Genomic DNA, 19,130 nt, shown 5'->3' on the forward strand with positions numbered 1-19,130 from the left:
ACGTGCACCACGCAGTAGTGATACACGACCGCACGCCGGTACAATTCTCATCCAGATCGAAACGGGCAGGGGTGGGGATCCATTGCGTTTACTGCGGTCGGGCTTGGTGCGAAACATAACCTAGGTGGTGTATAAAAGCTTAAGGGGCTCGCCCTCGTAAAAAAAAAAAGAAAGAAAAGTGCTCCCGGATGCCCGTATCTGACACACTATTATGCCTGCCGAGATATCGTGGGCTAAACTCTTTGAGAAACGCTTCGTGTTCTGCAGATTAGGAGAGGCGTTGCAGCGGTATTGCTCCCATCTTGGCGTCGGACTGTGCAGAAAACGACATAAGCACCCTCGCGTTATATGTGGCTTCTCTAAAACGATAACGCTTCCACGGGAATCGAAATTGGTTTGTCTCGACGGCTCTTATCTGCCGCCGGCAATATAGGGGGTTATGGCGGTGTTTGCTCTGAGCAAATATGCCAAATGTCGGTATCTTCCACTCGAGCTGGACGTCGTCACGCCGTGCCAAAGGACCGCTTCCGAGAGGCGACTGCGTTGTGATGCCCAAGAGAAAATTCAAACACGTATAGGCAATGCATACCCGCTCAATTGTGGCGAACGCGAATGGTTGCTGGAGAACAGCTTGGAGGGCGTCTCAACAGACGTTCTCATACGGTTTTCCAACGTGACAGAATCGTCCAAGGAAGGAGCATCATTTAGACAGTGTCTCTAGACAGTCGTTTGAACGATGTATTAGCTGTGTGATCACGGGTTTAAAGAAAAAGTTTGAATGAACTCCCACATTTCATATTGTCGGAATGTTGCATTCAAGTTTGTATTCCTTAGCCTGCCGGGCGCACGCCGTCCGTAATTTCACTCATATCGGCTTAACACTAAACTGGGCCAGTTTACAGTGCCGCTGACTGTATATTTGCGGCGCGCGAATCCTGTTCAACCAAAAACGTCGCGTCGCTGCAGCCCGCTTGAAGGGCGATTCACGCACTCGCGTCCAGTCCGACACAGTGCGAGGGTTGCTAGCAGCAGCTGCGCCGGCTCTCCAACAAAACGGGGTAAAAACCGGCTTCGTCGGAGCATACGGAGCGGTTGCCATAGCAACGCTCTCACTTGGTCGGACTCGACGAAAGTGCGTGAATGTTAAGGCCCGTTCACACTCTTGTGACTTCTTAAAACTGGGTTCTTTAAAACCTCTTACAACGAGAGTAAAGCCCCTTGATAAAGGTGTTTTTACAAGTACCGCCAACCATTGTTGTGGAAATGCGCAAGACACGTGCCACGAGCGGGTGCTCCGCCGCCATTCGCTTCCAAGGGCCGCTCATTTCAGTGCTGCGCCGCCATTTGCTTCCAAGGGCCGCTCGAGACCTGGGTCACGTGCGCTCGCGCATTTGGCGCTACCTTCAAAGACAAACGAAAACATATCGAGGGGCTTTAAACGAGAGGACACACTGGCGCCATCTATTGGGTAGCAGTGTAAACTTGGCGGTCCGGCATATTTTCTGTTGCTCTCGCGCATTTTTCATTCTTTCTTGCTCGAAAAACTTTTGTCAACGTTATAAACGAGCCTTTCTTATAGGTATTACGCACATTTGACGTCGGAAATCCCGCAAAACCTTCGCCCTTGTGAAACGCAGTTCCAGGGTCACCGCATAGATGGCGCCAAAGTGGCAGTGTGTTCTCTCGTCCTAAGAAATTTTAAGAGGTTTTAACAAGTCTCGGTCTCTCTCGGTCGTACTTGGTTGCAAGAGTGTGAACGGGCCTTTAAGCGCCGTTCACACACGTGCAACCGAGCACGACCGAGAGAGACAAGACCGGTTTTAAGACTCTTCCGACGTCTTAGGACCGGATGCAATGCTGCGGAGCTGGTCCTGAGGCTTCATAAGAGGCTTAAAAACCGGTCCTGTCTCTCTCCGTCCTACTCGGTTGCAAGTGTGTGATTATAACGCAATTAAATGCAAAGGTGCAAGCGAGCTGGACAAGAATGACGACAATGAACTGTCTGCAAACGAGCTCGCTACCGCCCCCTATTGGCAGACCCCTGCCCGCTTCCAGTTTCCCTCGTCTTTTTCATTTGTCTCGCATACTTCTGTTGTTTGTACTACTTTCCACAATTCGCGCAGGTACTTCTCCGAAGAAAAGTCTTACCCGAACGCTGTGCATTGCTGAAGAACAAAGAAATACACTACCGGAAGTGTACTGGGGCACCAAATACTGTGGCGTCCTCGTGGTATCAACTCCCGCCGGATTCGGCGAATACTCAAGAAAAAAAAAACATGGTTGTGGGGTATTTATACAGCGTGTAGTTGGTCAGCCATTAAAGTTGCGACGAGTCACACGCTGTAGGTGAGCAATTTAGCCAGTGCAGTACAACCGCTAGCCAGGGGGTCTTTAACGTGCACCACGCAGCAGTGATACACGATCGCACACCGGTACGATGCTCATCCAGATCGAAACGGGCAGGGGTGGGGCTCGAACCCAGGATCCCTGGGTTCTGCAGCGCTAGCTTTCGCTACACGCGCGTCGAGCTGGGTGTGCCCTTTAGCCCACTCAGCCACCGATCCCCCGGCGAATACTCCGACGCCGAGCGTCTAGCGCAGCTCACACAGATACTGATTGGTCGCAGATATCGAGTTCCTGCTCGCCGGCCAAGGAAACGCGCGTTTTCTGCGCTACACGCTGCGTTTGCTGCACTCAACGCCGAAGTATGTGCACAGACACAGTGTTTACAAACAAGCCCGCTTTACCCTCACCAGGTGTGGGCACTGCGCATGCGCAGAGCCGAAAGCAGCGCCACCGCAGTGTCCTGACGTCACGTCAGTGAGTTGAGTTGGTTTGTAGCAGAACCTTTACACGCGGATGTTCACCGTTCGCTGGACGCGTTTTAGAAAAACTGGTTGTGACGGCTCGCGTCTTTGGCCCCAGAAAGTGGAGCCGTTTTTCTTTTCCACGTTGGCATATCCTCCACCCTTGTTTCTTTTCGTATTGAATCTGGGTTGGCGAATACATATATGGACTCGAACTTCGTGCCCCCGATCCCTCTCTTGGTTGAATTCAACTCTGATCGTAAATAATTTAAATGGCACAACAAAATGCTCGTGTTCTTTTTTCTGTCTTGTTTTTTATAATCGAAGAACTTGATTGTTGCTTGGATGTCGCGAGCTAAAAAAAACACTGGTTGGTATAGCAGTAAAGTTTTCCTCCTCAGGATGTTTACTGCACTAATGTGAAGCCGCTGTCACACAGTTAACACATAAAAAACTTGTTGGTATAGCAGAAAAGTTTGCCTCCTCAGGATGTTTACTGCAGTAATATGAAGCCGCTGTCACACAGTTACCACACAAAAAAACTTGTTGGTATAGCAGAAAAGTTTGCCTCCTCAGGATGTTTACTGCAGTAATGTGAAGCCGCTGTCACACAGTAAGCACATAAAGAAGTGGTTGGTATAGCAGAAAGGTTTGCCTCCTCAGGATGTTTACTGCAATAATGTGACGCCGCTGTCACACAGTTAACACATAAAAAATGGTTGGTATAGCAGAAAGGTTTGCCTCCTCAGGACGTTTACTGCAGTAATGTGAAGCCACTGTCACACAATTAACTCATAAAAGAACTTGTTGGTATAGCAGAAAAGTGTGCCTCCTCAGGATGTTTACTGCAGTAATGTGAAGCCGCTGTCACACAGTTAACACATAAAAAAAATTGTTGGTATAGCAGAAAAGTTTGCCTTCTCAGGATGTTTACTGCAGTAATGTGGAGCCGCTGTCACACAGTTAACACGTCATACAAAAGACAATATGCAGGCACCGGCTGAGGCGTCATGATTCCTTGTATGCAGACTTGTACCCGTTACTAAAAAAAGTAACCGATTACAATTACAATTACTTCACTGTAAAAAGTAACCGATTACAATTACAATTGCAGCCTCAAAAAGTAATCGAAAATCACTCTAAACTGTTCGATTACTCCCACGTTACCTTTTATTCAACTTTTTTTTTATTACAGTATTATAATCATTGGGGTTTCGCGCTTAGTCTTCCAAAAAAGGAAAAAGAAAGCCTTGACCGTTTTTGCTTAGAGCTGAATGAGTGACGCCGACCCAATCCCTCTCGTGAAAAAAAAAATTAAATAAAAACCGCGTTGTTTAAATACATTACTCGCAAGAGGCTGAATAAGGTCATTTTTCATGCCCAAACGTAGTTTCCAGTGTACAAAAAAATGTACACAGGAAACGAAGCATAGTGATGTGGCGTAGTAATCCTCCAAATACTGTACTTAAGGGTTTCGAAAAAAAAAAAATTGCCGTTGCCCAGAGCTAAGTGGCTCCAGCAAACCTCAACACCCCCCCCCCCAGTCGACTTTCCGAGGGAGGGCCTGGACCTGGTAGTATGGGGATGGGCGCGTCCTGGTCCGGATGGTGACGACCGACGACGTACGGTGCTCGCCCGATGACAGCCCCCGGGAAGTTGATGATAAAAAAAGAACTAAAAGTGGTTCGATCCCGCTGAACACATTGCGATGTTGGTTGCTTTACAGTGGCCAGTGTGGCCACGTTTATTATGAAACAAAACACCTCAACAGTGAATTAAAATCCCAAAATTAAACCCCGTACTTTTGTTCCCAGTCTCCCAAAATCGAATCGAAGCCAATTCTCCAGAATCCCTCTCGGGGATCCTTTTGTAGCCTCGTAGAGGCCTCCTTTCCCCTCAGGGACCGACCAATCCCTTCAAATTTCACCACTCCCACGTGGTACACTGTTCTCCAATGGTCGGCGAGCTGTCAGCCTGGCACTTTCAACCGCCAAATCCAAATTCTTTCTAGAATCAACCCCTGTATTTTAAGCAGACAGGCAAAATCGAATCGAAGCCAATTCTTCAGAATCCCTCTCAGGGATCCTTTTGTAGCCTCGTAGGGGCCTCCTTTCCCCTCAGGGTCCAACCAATCCCTTCAAATTTCACCACTCCCACGTGGTACACTGTTCTCCAATGGTCGGCGAGCTGTCAGCCTGGCACTTTCAACCGCCAAATCCAAATTCTTTCTAGAATCAACCCCTGCATTTTAAGCAGACGGGCTGGCGCCAACAGCTAAATTATTACATCGGGTAAAAAGCGACAATTTGATACTAAGCGGCAAAACCCTCTATGTACAGGCACATTCGGCTAAAAGCTACAAGCCTCTCCAAGCGCGGGCTGTCCCGCTCCCGGTCCGAGCAGGCTGCCGAAACCCGAGACGCTTCTTAACGACCGCGGGGGGAACCGCTCCCGCATCGCAGCCGCTCTGGCCCTGCCGACACAAACATAGAAAGCTAAAAAAAAACAATGCCGACGCAACTCTGGAAAGACAAACTTTCCTGACAAAAATCACCTTAACTAATAAGCAGGATTTCTACAAACCTAACACCCCCACCCCCCGCAAAAGAAAAAAGAGAAAAATTGTAATGGATAATTTGTAATCAATTACAGTAAAAAAGTAATTCAATTACAAGGATCTTTACTTCTTAAAGCAAGTAATTGAAGCGTTAAAATATTACAGTAAGATGTAATCGATTACAAGTAATCCATTACTTGTAACGCGTTACGTTAAAGTCTACAGTTGTATGGCGCTAATACTTTGTTCGTGCACTTCTTTCACTCGTCCCTTGTCAGATCTTTTTGCGCTGTTTTCACGTTTGAAGGTAATGCTTAATTGGTCACGCAAAAACTGTCTGCACACATGTTAGAAGCACGTATGATGCGAAGATGCTTGAGTCATCCCAGCAGATAATTATGTCATCATGTCTACAACGAACATTGTGTCCATTGCATGATGTGTCAGCAGTGTGACACATGGATTAAGGCCCCTACATTCCTAACACGTAATACGTTCTGCTTTGATGTCCTACGCCAGTTTTACGGGCGATAAGAAACATCTAGACTCGAGAAGACTAGAAGAAAAGAAAAACTCCATTAGGCGTCAACAACTCGTGATGCGAGCGATATTTTCCCTAAAGATTCACTCGCACACGCAGAAAAGTTATCTATAACCAACCGAGGCGTCACGCGCATATCTTATGCATATCTTATCTAGGCGAATTGTATGTAAACTTGGCTGCGTATACCTGTCTCGTTTTCTCTTCGTACGAGTGTCGGAGCTCTGTCCAACACTCGTGACGTAACGGTTTTTCCGTTTAATCGCCGTTCTTTCTCTTTTATGTTTCCAAGAACCCTTTCTATCACGACGTCATAGTGTCTGCCCTCTCTCCGGTTGCATCTTTCCGTGCCCGGACTTCCATAGCCAAGAAAGGATCCTTCACCCGCGATCGCGGCCTTATCTCAGGTATATAAAGGCAAACGGACCTGCACTGTGTGTCGCCACCTTTCGATAGCCGGGCAACTAGAGCTCCGCGAGGCGCGTGTAATCAAGGCGCCTTGGGTCCCAGCAGGTTATCAGGCGTCTTGGAGTCCCTGCTGGAGAAGGAGATATATACCATCGAGTTGACCGACGCTCGTGCCCACAAGCGTGAAGGCTTCTCGACGATAGGGCAGCGAAGGACGACGACCCACGCGTGGAGAGACGTGCAGCCTGCGAAACCGATTTCTGGACGGCACTCGCGGATCTCTGGAGTTGAGCTTTATTATCTGTATCTCCCCTGGTCTGGATGGCGGAAGTATCCAGGAGCCGGAGCATGGCTGGACTCTCCAGTTTCCTGCTGGTGGCTGCAGGAGCATTGATGACCGCAAGGTAACTCCCCGTGCTTGAACCCTATTAACTCTCGAGTTTTGCTGGGTGTGGACCATTCCACGGTTGCCGACATCTTAATAGTAATAATAATAATAAATCTTTATTTTGTTTCATCACTGAAATGGGAGATTAGGACAAAAAATGCTGCAGCAGCTTGACGGAGGTCCTGGTCCCCTTTACAGCAGGCGATTTGCAAACAATTTCAGAAAACAAACTAAATAGGTACATTGAGATAAAGGACACTATTTAAAATGTACCGACCACAGATCGCACAATATAAGGGAAAAGGGAAAATTAATAAATTCATAGCAGTACGCAATGGTACAGTGATTTGTATGCCTTAGCCGTACTTGAGAGAACAACCCTAAAATAATGATCGTACTTTGCCAGTGTCATTGTATGAATATCAACACCTCTTTTTAAATTAATTTAATAAAGTACTTCAATGGTAATTTAGTGTGTGATTATAATATAATGTATGTGAAAAAACAGACAAACCATTTCTTTTAGGGCGGAGTGGACATGAGGAAGTGAAAAGGGCAAGGTTACAAAATTCTTCAAAAACTTTATTTTTAAACTGCGTAGACCTCCTGCACACCACAATAAGTCGGGACCTGCAATTATTTGAAATTTGTTTTATATTAAACAATGAGAACACGTGTTCAGTATAATAAAAGTATAAAACATTGGAAATAAATAGCACGCACAGCTTTCTTTCTGAAATATGTAGTTCACTTGTATTTATTTTTTTAATGTATTTCCACAATATAGATGACAATTATTTAGTTCCGTATATACCAACGCATTATAAAGTTGAGGCTTAACACAACGCGGTAACAATGATTTAAATGTGGTCAGGAACCCAACTGTTTTTGACAGTTTAGACGAAAGGTAACCAACATGCGTATTCCAAGAAATAATTTGTAAACCAAACGCTCAAAGTCTTAATAGTGTCGACAAATTCAATTTCTTCGCTGTTTAAAACCATGGAGTTTATGATCATAACTGTAGGGTGTGGACTTTTAAATAAAACGGCTTTAGCCTTGCGTGCCCAGGCAGTATATCCGCAGGTGACAACTATAGATTCGCACTAAATCTTGGATTCTCAGGTGTCATCCAGCGGGATGGCGCAAAGACAGGAGAGCGATTAAATATTACGAATCAACAACAACCTGTCCCTATTTTGATGACGAGAAAACAGGAAAAATGCGAGCTTCATGCCGCGGGCTCACGCTTGACAGAGTGCTTTGCGGCGATTTTATTTCCATTTCTGGTTTGGTTCTAAGGGCCACATGCGAAGATCTTAAGAACCGACTCGGCCCGTTTTTTTCTACTGGGCAGCCGAGCGTTTGGACAGGCCGCAGCAGAGCGCGCGAAAGCGAAATATAGGAGGCCGCGGCCCTTCATTTGTAGCTCGCAGGCAACCCTCCAGGCGGCGCTCTTTACCCAAAAAAAAGGTCCATTGACTGCGACGAGAGCATCCGCCACCACCGCACCACACTCCGACAGTTACAAAAGGACGGAGAGATGAGACTCACCTTCTTACCGAAAGATCTAAATCAAGGTTCAAACTATTTATACAAGGTAAATACGAAAATAAAACGAGCACCTTGCAATTCCTACCAATGCAGCGCTGAATTCTTGACACGTGACCTTTGGGTTGGGCGTATGGAAAGACACGCTGAGCGCGAAGTGCGAGAACGAAGCAAAACTGTCAACTCAAGAATTTATTATCATATGTCCCCAGAACGGCAGACCAACAGCATTCTGAAACGCAAAGACAACTCCGTTTCGCTACATCGTGAACTTCCGCAAACTCTCCTCGCGGTCGAAACGATATCATAACTAAGGGCCTTGCACTTACGGCATGTCGCTGTAACTCATTTTACACAAATATAGACTAACAGAAAGGGAAGCTGCTGTATGATTGTGCAAAATCAAATTACCGTTGCTCGTTAGCGCTTGATGAAACGGTAATAGAAATTACGTATAGAATAATAATATAATTAATCAAATAATAACATAAATATTGGTATAATACAATCATAAATTGATGAAGCGGTAGTAAAAATACCTATAAGTCATGAATAGTCATCTCGCCCAAGCTGAGGTAGTAGAAAATTTTTGATGACGCAGGTTATCCTATGCAGACGCAATCCTATACGGTTCCCGGTTGGGTCTTGGGACTACAGCCAAAGCGTTCAACTTTTCCTTTTTATCTCGAATCATCTGAGTGGTCCTAATTTTTGAGAATTTCGCGAATTGAAAAATTTTAGAAATGTAAGGCCACGCGAAAATTTCGGTCTGAAGGAGTTTCAGTGCAGGCGTCTGGAATTTTGCGAAATTTTGTGGCCGCGATTATATCCTCTGTGACCGATTCGCGAAAAATAGGGGCCGCGAAAATAAAGGGTTTTACAGTACCCGGAAGTTACATTGCCATGAAAGCGTTGGAAACGACACCGTCGCAGGTTTATTTCATCACGGACACCTGTTCCGACTTTCTATTTGGTGATAGATAGAGGCGCTTGCAAATGTGGCGATAATCTGATAAGGCTTCTTTGTAGAAGTCCAAAACAAGCCCCCAATCAAAAGTGGCTGGAAGGAAGCCTCAGGATAGGGTGTAGCACGATTTCCCCGCGTGCAGAATCCCTGTCGCAAAAGCCCCGTCTCATTGGCCCCACTTTTAAAAATCCCCGCGTTCAATTACCCATATCGAGTTCTCCGTATCCCGAAAGCCGCCTCCTCAATGTCCTCGTCCCACCCTCTTCGCGCTTCAACCAGCATTGTTCCATGTCAAACTAATCTGTCGAAGGTCTGCAAAATGTATTTTAAGTGGAAGGAACAACAAAATAAGGTTAAGTTGAATTGTCGAAAAACGCAAAAAGACGTACTAGTGGTTTGCGGTATACAGTCTACGAAAATCGCCTCCTGGAATATCTGAGTTTCTTAGCGAAAGGTTTGTTTCCACTCTAAGCGCTCTTATGGCGCTTATTTTTGGACTCCTACATTGCATTTTCTAAGATATATCAGACTTTCCTTTCATGTATAGATGAAGACGTGAAGAGGTTCATTCCTTATATTGGCTAGTATCACCAGCGGCGTGAAAATTGTGTTTTAAAACATGTAGCTGTGCTATCGTATACTGAGGCGCAGTATTATAGACATCATCTACCTAGATGGATACAAATATTGTTCTAGAACGACGTAAGAAGAATAGAAATAGTGTTTGGTGCAGTGACAAATATGGCGCCATGAGATGCGGATTAACACTTTTGACAGAACCCACTTCGTCGGAACTGTGAATCCGCGTGTGCTTCAGAGTCAACGAAAGCTTTGGCTCAATGCTTACTTCTAAAAGCTGTAACTTCAAATGTTTTGCCAGCGACTGATATTTTCTGCTTATTTTCACTTCTAACGTCGCAAGACGGGAATATGTTTAGCGCACGCCTAAAGAATGGGAAGCTAAATTTCTCATCTACAGCGAGTGACTCGTCGCAACTTTGAAATGGCTTACCAACTACTCTGTCTAAATATCCACACAATCCCAATTATTGAAGCTTTGTCGAGCTATTCACAACTTGAGTGCCGGCGTACGGCAGGATTACGTTACACAAGCCCGCGTGCACACTTCACTGTCTTTAAGTTAAAAGCAGAATGCTCCGTCGTCACGTTGAACTTAGACCCGGCCACCTGACACGGGGGATTCGCGTCATGGACTCCTGAAACACGGGGCTTATGAAAGCGGGACAAAAAGGATGGTGCGTTCGCCGCGGGGCAATGGACCTTTTCCACATACCGACGGCACCAGGCGGTGGCTGCACGAACTAAAAATCGAGGAAGAGACCTACCTGCGCTACCAATCGATACCGGGAGCTACGCTACCAGTTTCTTCGCTCTCCGAGCTGCGTCGCGTGCCCAACGCGAGCTTAAGATGGGCATCCGTGGCGTCCGCCAAATCGTTGTGTTTTTCCTTCCGTCCACTTTCTTTTTTTGTGTAACTCAATTATATATATGCTGCAATTACCTGTTATACTCGCTTATCCACAGGCTCATTCCGAATTTCCTCGATTTTTCGTTCCGACTTCCGCCGCTTGACATCGGGCGCTCGCGCGTGCGCAGAACGCTTCTCGGAAAAGGTCCATTGACTCGGGGCTTTTGGCATCGGGTGCTTTCGTGCACCACCCCTCTGGATTATATCACAGTGCGACGAAAAACTGAGGGAAAGGAGAAGACAAGAGCGAGCGAGGGCGTCAGAACACCGAACTTTGGTTAGAATGATTAGTGGCGGTGGACGTAGAGCTATGTCTCTACTCACACTTCGAACGCGTTCGATTGCCAAACGCCGGCGCCTAGCGTTCCGCGCTCGAGTTCGAACGCGTTCGAGTATTGATGTAGAGGCAAAAGGCAGCTAGCTTTACGCACTAATCATTCCAGTCAGAGCGCGAAGCTTTGCGTTGCTGGCTGGTGCGCTCACTTTGAGCACTCGCTATCCGCAGTGTATATACGGTCTACGAAAATCCCTTCCTGGAGAATCTGAGTTTCTTAGCGAAACGTTGGTTTCCACTCTGAGCGTTCTTATGGCGCTTATTTTTGAACTCCTACATTGCATTTTTTAAGATATATCAGACTTTCCTTTCATGTATAGATGAAGACGTACAGAGGTTCATCCCTTATATTGGCTTGTATAACCAGCGGCGTAAAAATTGCGTCGTAAGACATGTAGCTGGGTTGTGAACAAAAAGTCACGGTCTATGCAACTAGATTCGGAATGAAGTTAAGGATGCGCGAAATAAACACCACCAGGTACCAGAAATGGCATCGACTCGCTCCGTGGACGAATCAGCAGAGGCAGAAGCCATGACGAGACCTCTGACGTTAGAGCGACGTGCGCCTCGGGAACGGACTATTTCCGCATCGCGGAAGATCTGTGAATGGCGGTAATGAGGCTATGGGAGAAGCTTCTGCTGCATTCTTCACTTTTATCTGACTACGCTCCTTTTCTTTGCTCATTGGTGATTAATTATCAGCCAGGCGAAAAAAAAAAACTGACTCACTGGGCTGTGGGCGCATGCGCGGAGGCGATATCCTTAGTCAGCGTGGCTCTACAGTAACCGAAAGAATGAGAACGGCAGGGCGTCTCTTTCCGATGCCCGCCCTCCAGCACGCTCTCATTGCCTTCCACCGTGCTTCGGCTGTGCGTGCACGCTGGAGGCTCACAAGGCACCGAAGCGTTCTTGAAGTTAGGAAGCTCCCGCCGGAGGTCGGACAGCGGAAGGACCTCCCTGCCGTTCCCACCCTGTCTGTGACTATTGCGCACGCGCCAGATTACAACCGCCATTGCTTACCTTCTCTTGTCTTACCGAGATGCCGAGCAACTAAAGCAGGTGTCGACGAGCCTTCAGAAAGGCCAATGCTGGGAGAAGGACACCGTCGAATCTATAGAATGGCAATAACCTGTCCCGCTGTAGTAATGATGAAGTAAACGAAATAAGAGGAAGCAAAAACGGAAAGTTGGTTATGGCGGCGCCCATGTGCAGCTCCTGCGAAACGTCTCTATAGTGATGGTATTTTATTCCGTCCCCGATGCAGCGCCCAAGAAGGGCAGGACTGCAGTTGCCTGGTGCTTGTCGAGGACGCAGCCGGACAAGCGACGTTGTACGAGAAAAGCACCACCGTCCTGGGAAGCCTCTGCACCGACGCAGATTACGACTTCTGCGCAGATCTGTGCAAAAATGAGGTAAACACGTCTATACTTGTTGTCCCATCAAGAAAAAAAAAAAAAAACACCCATATATATGGCTGATTGCATCTCAACTCAAGCACAAATTTTGGGTCCAATTTTTAACTTAAAAAATACATGTTATCGGGCAATTTCTATAATAAAAGAAGATGCAAACGGCAAGTTTGTCGGATTTTTTTGTTCTCAAGTTATGGGTTGTTGAAGCGGCCAAGGTGGAAACTCGTCTTTCCAGCTTATCGGGGGTGCCATATTTCACTCCATTCCTTTTCCCTACTTTTTACACTACATCAATATAAATTTTTGTGAACACTCTCGACATATGCTTTTTTTATGCTAATTAAGCGTCTAGGTCATAGCATTCTTAATGTATTTTTTTATTTGCCAAACCGCCTCTCTGCGACGATATTTGACGAAGGTCAGCAAGCTGTGCTGCGTGACCTAATGAACATATATTTATGATCTTTTCATCACCGTAAAGCTTCAATAGAGAATTTGCTATATTACCCAAGCATCAACGAGAATGCAGGGCTTGGTTTTCCACGGGCCCCACGCGCACGTCTTCCCCGTATAAATGATTTGAAGTAAATACCCGAAATAAAGCGTTGACGAACGCGCGTGCCAGATGCCGTTTGTTTTAGGTTTTCGCTTTAGAGAAGTTATTACTGCTGAGGCCAGCACGTGCGGCGCGTGGAACACCAATCCCTGCATTCTCCTTGGTGCTTGGGTAATATAGCAATAGGTCTATTAAGATCCTTCTTTTGAGTATAATTTCAATATTGTGCAATATATGTATAATGCGCTACATGTGCCTGAAAAACGAATATTTCGAAAAACTAGCAAGTTTGGAGTCGAGTTTCTAAAAAAACAAAACACCTTTTATTTATTTTATTTTTTATTCAGGGTTATGTAATACAATAATCTGTCAGGAACAACCAACAGAAATTGGATTATATTGTTTGCATGGCCGCTGTTAGGACTCGAATCTCGTGCTATGAGAGTTTTGAACGGGACTTCGCATAGACGTTCAGCTGAGCAGAATTTTTACCCATGTAAGGTTTTTTATTTAATGGTAGTACTTGCCTCAATATCTGAGCGTAAAAGCCAGTGAAGCAACAATATTTATCCTAACAATATTTACTTACTTGGCGCTGGCGCGATTTGCAAGAGTGTGAGCTTGGTGCTATGTGTTGACGGAGAAGATACGTTCACCATCTAGACTCCTGGACAAACTTAAGTCAAGAGGAAAACGTCTAAGTAACCCGCCATGAATCACTGAAGGTAGAAATGAAACCTAAGCACATGACTAACAGATTTGAAGCCTTACACGCTACGAAATGCTCATTATCTTACGAAAGAGTCCGTACGTGCACAAAATAAACCATACTTCCTCAGCATCAAATACAAAATCATACATATGTATATGCACTGCATATCTTTTTGACATAAGAAAATAGGACAATTACATATCAAGTTCGGTATTTCAAACTCAAAGCCGAAAGCAAAAGGCCCCAGAGGAATTCTCTAACGATCTGCATTCCCCCGTATTGGGAGGAAGTAAACGCTGTGCCCGCACTTGTGGATACGGACTTCTGAATATATTTTTTTTAGTACACTACTCTAAATTTTATTAATGCTTATGGTTGGATATTGAGGTAACTGCTAACGAAAAGTAGAAAACCTTACATAGGCCAAACTTCTGCTCAGCAGAGCGCCTGTGCGAAGCCCCGTTCGAAACGCTCATAGCACTAGATTCGAGTCTTAATAGCGGCCATACAAAAATATATTACAATTTCTGTTGGTAGTTCCTGATAGACCACTCCAACTGTGAATAAAAAATAAAAAAAATAAAAGGTGTTTTTTTATAGAAATCGACCCCAAACTTGTTAGTTTTTCAAAATATACATTTTTAAGGCACATGTAGTGCATTATATTCTTTTTGCACTATATTCAAGTTATACTCAAAGGAATTATATTAATTTGATCTTTACGGTGATGTAAAGGTCATAAAGATATGTTGATAAGGTCACACAGATCAGCTTGCTGAACTTCGTCAAATATCGTCGCAGAGAGGCGGTTTGGAAAATAAAAAAAAAATACATTAAGAATGTTGTGACCTAGAAGCTTAATTGGCATAAAAACGCATATGTCGAGAGTGTTCCCAAAAAGTTATATTGATGTAGCGTAAAAAGTAGGGAAAAGGGATGGAGTGAAATATGGCACCTCCAATAAGCTGGAAAAACGGCAGTTTCCACCTTGGCCCCTTGGCCGCTTCAGCGGTTCATAACTTGAGAACAAAACGTCCGACGAACTTGCCATTGGCGTCTTCTTTTATTATAGGAATTGCCCGATAACATTTTTTTTCCAAAAATATTAAATATTCGACCCAAATTATGTGGTTGAGTTGAGATGAAATCACCCATTTGTATTTGTATCACGGGATTTTTTCTTCTTTTATGGCTGGCTTTTAACCATTTTTTGTAACGCACTCCCGTGAAAGTGTGCAGGAGGCGAGAGGGAAAAAAACAAAGACATGCTTTAGAAGAAAAAAAAAAAAAAAAAAAGAGATGCGGACTAACGGTGTTAAGGCTGGAATGCGCGATCGCAAGAGACGTGAACTTTGCGTTCCATTCCCGCTAGAACGCTATAGCGGCGGCGGGGATTTCTTTCGGAGGTGCTACGCTCAAATGTTAACGCCGTCCGAGCAAAATAATAAAAATAAAATAAGAACAAAAAAATCACAACTTTTTTACGCACAACATCACCCTGAAAAAGAAGATAAGAGCAGGAGGAGAAAATGGGGAGGTTAATCAGGGCTGCCTGCCTCGATTCGCTACTCTTGAGTTGAAGAAGGGGATGAGGGGAATAATAATAATAATGACAAAAATAAACAAATGTGACACCCCTTTTGAAGTGACAGAGACCTAGTAAATAAAATGAAAGGGATGAAGGGAGGAGGAAACTAAAAGCTCAGGAAACGTCTGGCATAACTGAAGCAGAGGCTGGGAAAGGAAAGGAAAACAGGAAAATGCATTCTGCGTTCTCTTTGCCACGATAGTGCTGCGACAAAAGGACTTTGTTCACTGACGTCAATAGAAAAAACAAAAAACATCGACGTGCGTTCAAGACTCGGACAAATACATACATCTACGCTGCTAAAAAAAAAAAAAAAAAAAAAAAAAAGAGCGGAACTAAAACAAGCATGTACAGCGACCTACTTTTTTTTTTTTTTTTTTTTTTTAAGGCCAAATTATTTATGTGTTATGTCCAACCCGGTGTCGCGTCGATAGTAAACAACGTGCTCGCCTCCGCTTCATGCCTGGAATCTTGCGGAGCGTCGTTAGAAAAGGAAAAGAGGTTATGGCTTTAACGGACATATTCTTAATAAGGGCTAATAGTATCCGTTATAAGTTACGACGCGCCAATATGGCCTTCTATTCGAAGTGGATATTTTGAACAGAAAAATGTCTAATAGAACATTTAGCTTCGTGAAGTGCGCTTTCCCTCGAACCCCAGTGCAATGCAGCGAAGCAACACATCTAACGTATGGCGAAGGTCGCTTCCCCACTCCGCAGCCAAGCTGTAATTGGCAAGCATACCTTCCAGGAGGATGAAAGAAATATCCGCGCTTCCAATACCGAAGTAAGAAAAGAAAAGAAAAATCCAGGAACAACAACACATAATAATAATATAAATGGTAATAATAATAATTACAATAGTAATAATTCAGTTTTACTTATTACTTCTTGAATGAGATATCGCTGAGATATGGAATTTCGCCGTCTTATCCCAAATGCTACCTGTGGTGAACGTTACTGAAGCAAGCTCCAGTAATGGCTGTGGTGACGGCGGGAACGAGAGGCTGCACAGTATTGCGATGAAAACGATAGATGGCGCTACGCGCAGCAGGCGAGTTACCGCCGGTCACATGTGCGTAGGAATGGAGCGCTGCGCGGTATTTTCTATCATTATAAATACAAACGGCTATTTCTTTCTTTCTTTTTTTAGGTTTGGGGGGTAGGGGGAACGGTGTATATTGAAGTTCTGTTACTGAACAGGAAGGGGAAAACATATGCTCTTCACTTACTTTTAAAACACACAAGCTGCCCGCTACGCGTGTGTTGAAAGGTCACATAGCTGCTTTATCTTTTGACTCAGGTTTCCGGAATATTTCGAATACAACTGCTAGCTTTTTCCCTTGATATCAAAACGTGTGTGATTGTGTTCCTTTTTGTCTTTTTCTTTTTTTATCTAGATAAATCGCGCCCTTTTCACCCGTTAAATGGATTGTGTGCCTGAATTCCAGAACGAGCATTCCTCGATGAACATTTTCGAGACCGCTAAAAAGGCGCTGCAGCCAGCAGGCGAGTCAGCGGTCCCCAAAATTTTCATCCCACCTCGCGCACTTTTTTATCATTGCGCGCAAACGATGCTTGTCACACATCCCCTCCTAGCCACCATACGCTAACGCTTCGTTGATGGAGACTTTTAGTAGACCGTATTCCATAGCTACGCTTTGCTAGTGGAAGCTCGTGCCGTCACATAGAAATTATCATGGATTGAGCGCGCGTTCGCTCAGCCCGCTCTCCGCAGCATACGGTTTACTAAAACTATTTATGGTCTACTATAAAAGAATCCCAATTATACTTCGTTTGAGCTTAAGTCCAGACGCGTCCCATGCTACAAGCGCGAGCATGTGGCCCTGAACAAGGCTTGCACTGCAGGAGTGCGCGTGCTTGGCAGGGACGCTGAAAGCCCGGAGCTCGCACTTGTATCATCGGCTGCGTCTTTTTAGAAGACCATACGCTAGAGCTTCGCGTTGCTTGCTGGAACTCGCGTCACCTCTTTGAAGCCCGGATTAAGCACGCTCCTGCTGGTCCAGCAATCCACAGCGTAAGGCCGACGCAAACTCTCTCCTTGTATACAGTCCTGAAACACTGTTTGCATTCGTCGGGTAAACAGACTGTACTTTATGAGTCGCTGACAATGTTGAGTTCTCCCTTTTCACACGGGGCTGTTTTCGGTACACAGATGAAGCAGTTCAGCGACACGCTGGACTCCAAGGTGGTCCCGTTCAACACTACCGTGGGACAGACTCTCTGCGAAAGGGCCAAGCGGAAAGTGACCGACGGGACGCTCAAGTTGGGCGTCTCCGTCTGCCACCAGGACGTCCGAGAGGCTGGCGTCGAGAACAAACAGAAACTGTGCTGCGACGAAGAAGCCAGATACGTGGACTGCTGAACCGGCCATCACCATCCACCACGCGTTGGCCATCATCTCTTCATCGACCGCACGCGGCTTACAAGAATAGAGACGAGGACTCTCATTCCTAGTGTCTTAATTTGTTCGCGGAGATCGTTTCATATATACAGGGCGGAAAATGCCAAGTCATTGGGCTGTGGACGCTTGCGCGGCGTCTGATATGTCGCAGAAGAGAGCAACTGCGCATGCTCACAACGCGTTTTACAGTCAAAGACAAAGATGGCGGCGCATAGAAGGCGCTTACTAGAACAGTATAATAACCTATATAGTTACACGGGCGCCCTTAATCACAGTTAAGTGCAACGGAGGTCAACATACCTGAGTGTAACTACGATTAAGGGTGCGCAAAGGGTATACTAACACGCAGTTACGCCTAAGTATGCTGATCAGTAACTGTCAGCTATACCCTAGTTACTTGATCACACCTAAGCACAGTGAATTGTGTAACGGTGGTTAACATACTTAAGTGTAACTGCGGTTAATGGTGCCCGACAGGCCACCTAAATCGCAGTTACGCTTAAGTGTGCTTAGCAATTACTGTAAACTACACCCTAGTAACCCAGGAACCCTTAACCACAGTTAAGTGTAAGTGAGGTTAACATGCTCAAGTATGACTTCGGTTAAGGCAGCCCGACGGGCAACCTAAACCTCAGCTACGCTTAAGTCTTGTTACGTTCCACACCCCGGCGAGGTCGTGCTCCATCTATAGACGTTTACAGGGACGGTCCGCAACACCATCGCTCGGCAGAGATCCTCTCGAAGACCCGGAACCAAGGCTTTGGAACATCGACCTATAAGTAACAAACGTCAACGGCTCTTCGTCTTTCTTTTACACCAACATCTAGAGAAGCGGCTGCTGCGGCCAAATAAGCCTCCGGGCCAAAGACTGTGGCTGTTGGACCTCATCCTCATCGAAGCCAGCAGCCACCACCAATCACACCACGATCCCGCAGGCGACGCAACAACGTCACATCACCGCGGCTATGAAAGGGGAACCCGTGGCCACGCGCGGCGCAGACAGAATGGGACTTATCATTGGACCCTACCATCATCGAATCATGCCCCATTAAAACATCATCATCATGCATATAGACCAAACCCGGTCTCCAGCCTGTCCGTCTCCCAGCCCTTAACATACCCAAGTGTAACTGTGGTTAAGGGTGCCCGCGATAGGCAATTTAGCTAAACCTCAGTTACGCTTAAGTATGCTTATCCGTCGCTGTCACCTATATCATAGTTACCTGGGCATCCTTACCCTAGTGAAAAACCTTATATGTATAAAAAAATTTTGATCCCATAAACGCATATGATCAAAGATCATATGAGAGCATACAAGAACCTTATAAGAACACAAGAACAATATAAGAATATATAAGAAGTTATAAGAAACTTCTTATCAGTTTCTCATAACTTC

General features: G+C 45.4%; 1 protein-coding gene across 2 annotated transcripts; it reads left to right on the forward strand.

Moving 5' to 3' along the window:
* The first annotated feature begins 5,990 nt into the window (after positions 1 to 5,990).
* On the forward strand, positions 5,991 to 18,700 carry LOC120839090. 2 transcript variants are annotated; one of them, XM_040209306.3, is made up of 4 exons: positions 5,991 to 6,717; positions 12,307 to 12,454; positions 17,486 to 17,710; positions 17,748 to 18,700. In XM_040209306.3, exons 1-3 carry the CDS (start codon positions 6,635 to 6,637, stop codon positions 17,693 to 17,695), a joined length of 441 nt encoding a protein of 146 aa, XP_040065240.1. In that variant the 5' UTR covers positions 5,991 to 6,634; the 3' UTR covers positions 17,696 to 17,710; positions 17,748 to 18,700. The 2 variants fall into 2 exon arrangements, with proteins under 2 accessions (XP_040065240.1, XP_042150290.1); XM_042294356.1 differs by having other exon boundaries at positions 6,117 to 6,717; positions 17,486 to 18,700.
* Positions 18,701 to 19,130: the final 430 nt, after the last annotated feature.

This window comes from Ixodes scapularis, unplaced genomic scaffold (assembly GCF_016920785.2).
Source record: "Ixodes scapularis isolate PalLabHiFi unplaced genomic scaffold, ASM1692078v2 PGA_scaffold5__190_contigs__length_132052651, whole genome shotgun sequence".
In the NCBI taxonomy this organism is placed as follows: domain Eukaryota; kingdom Metazoa; phylum Arthropoda; class Arachnida; order Ixodida; family Ixodidae; genus Ixodes; species Ixodes scapularis.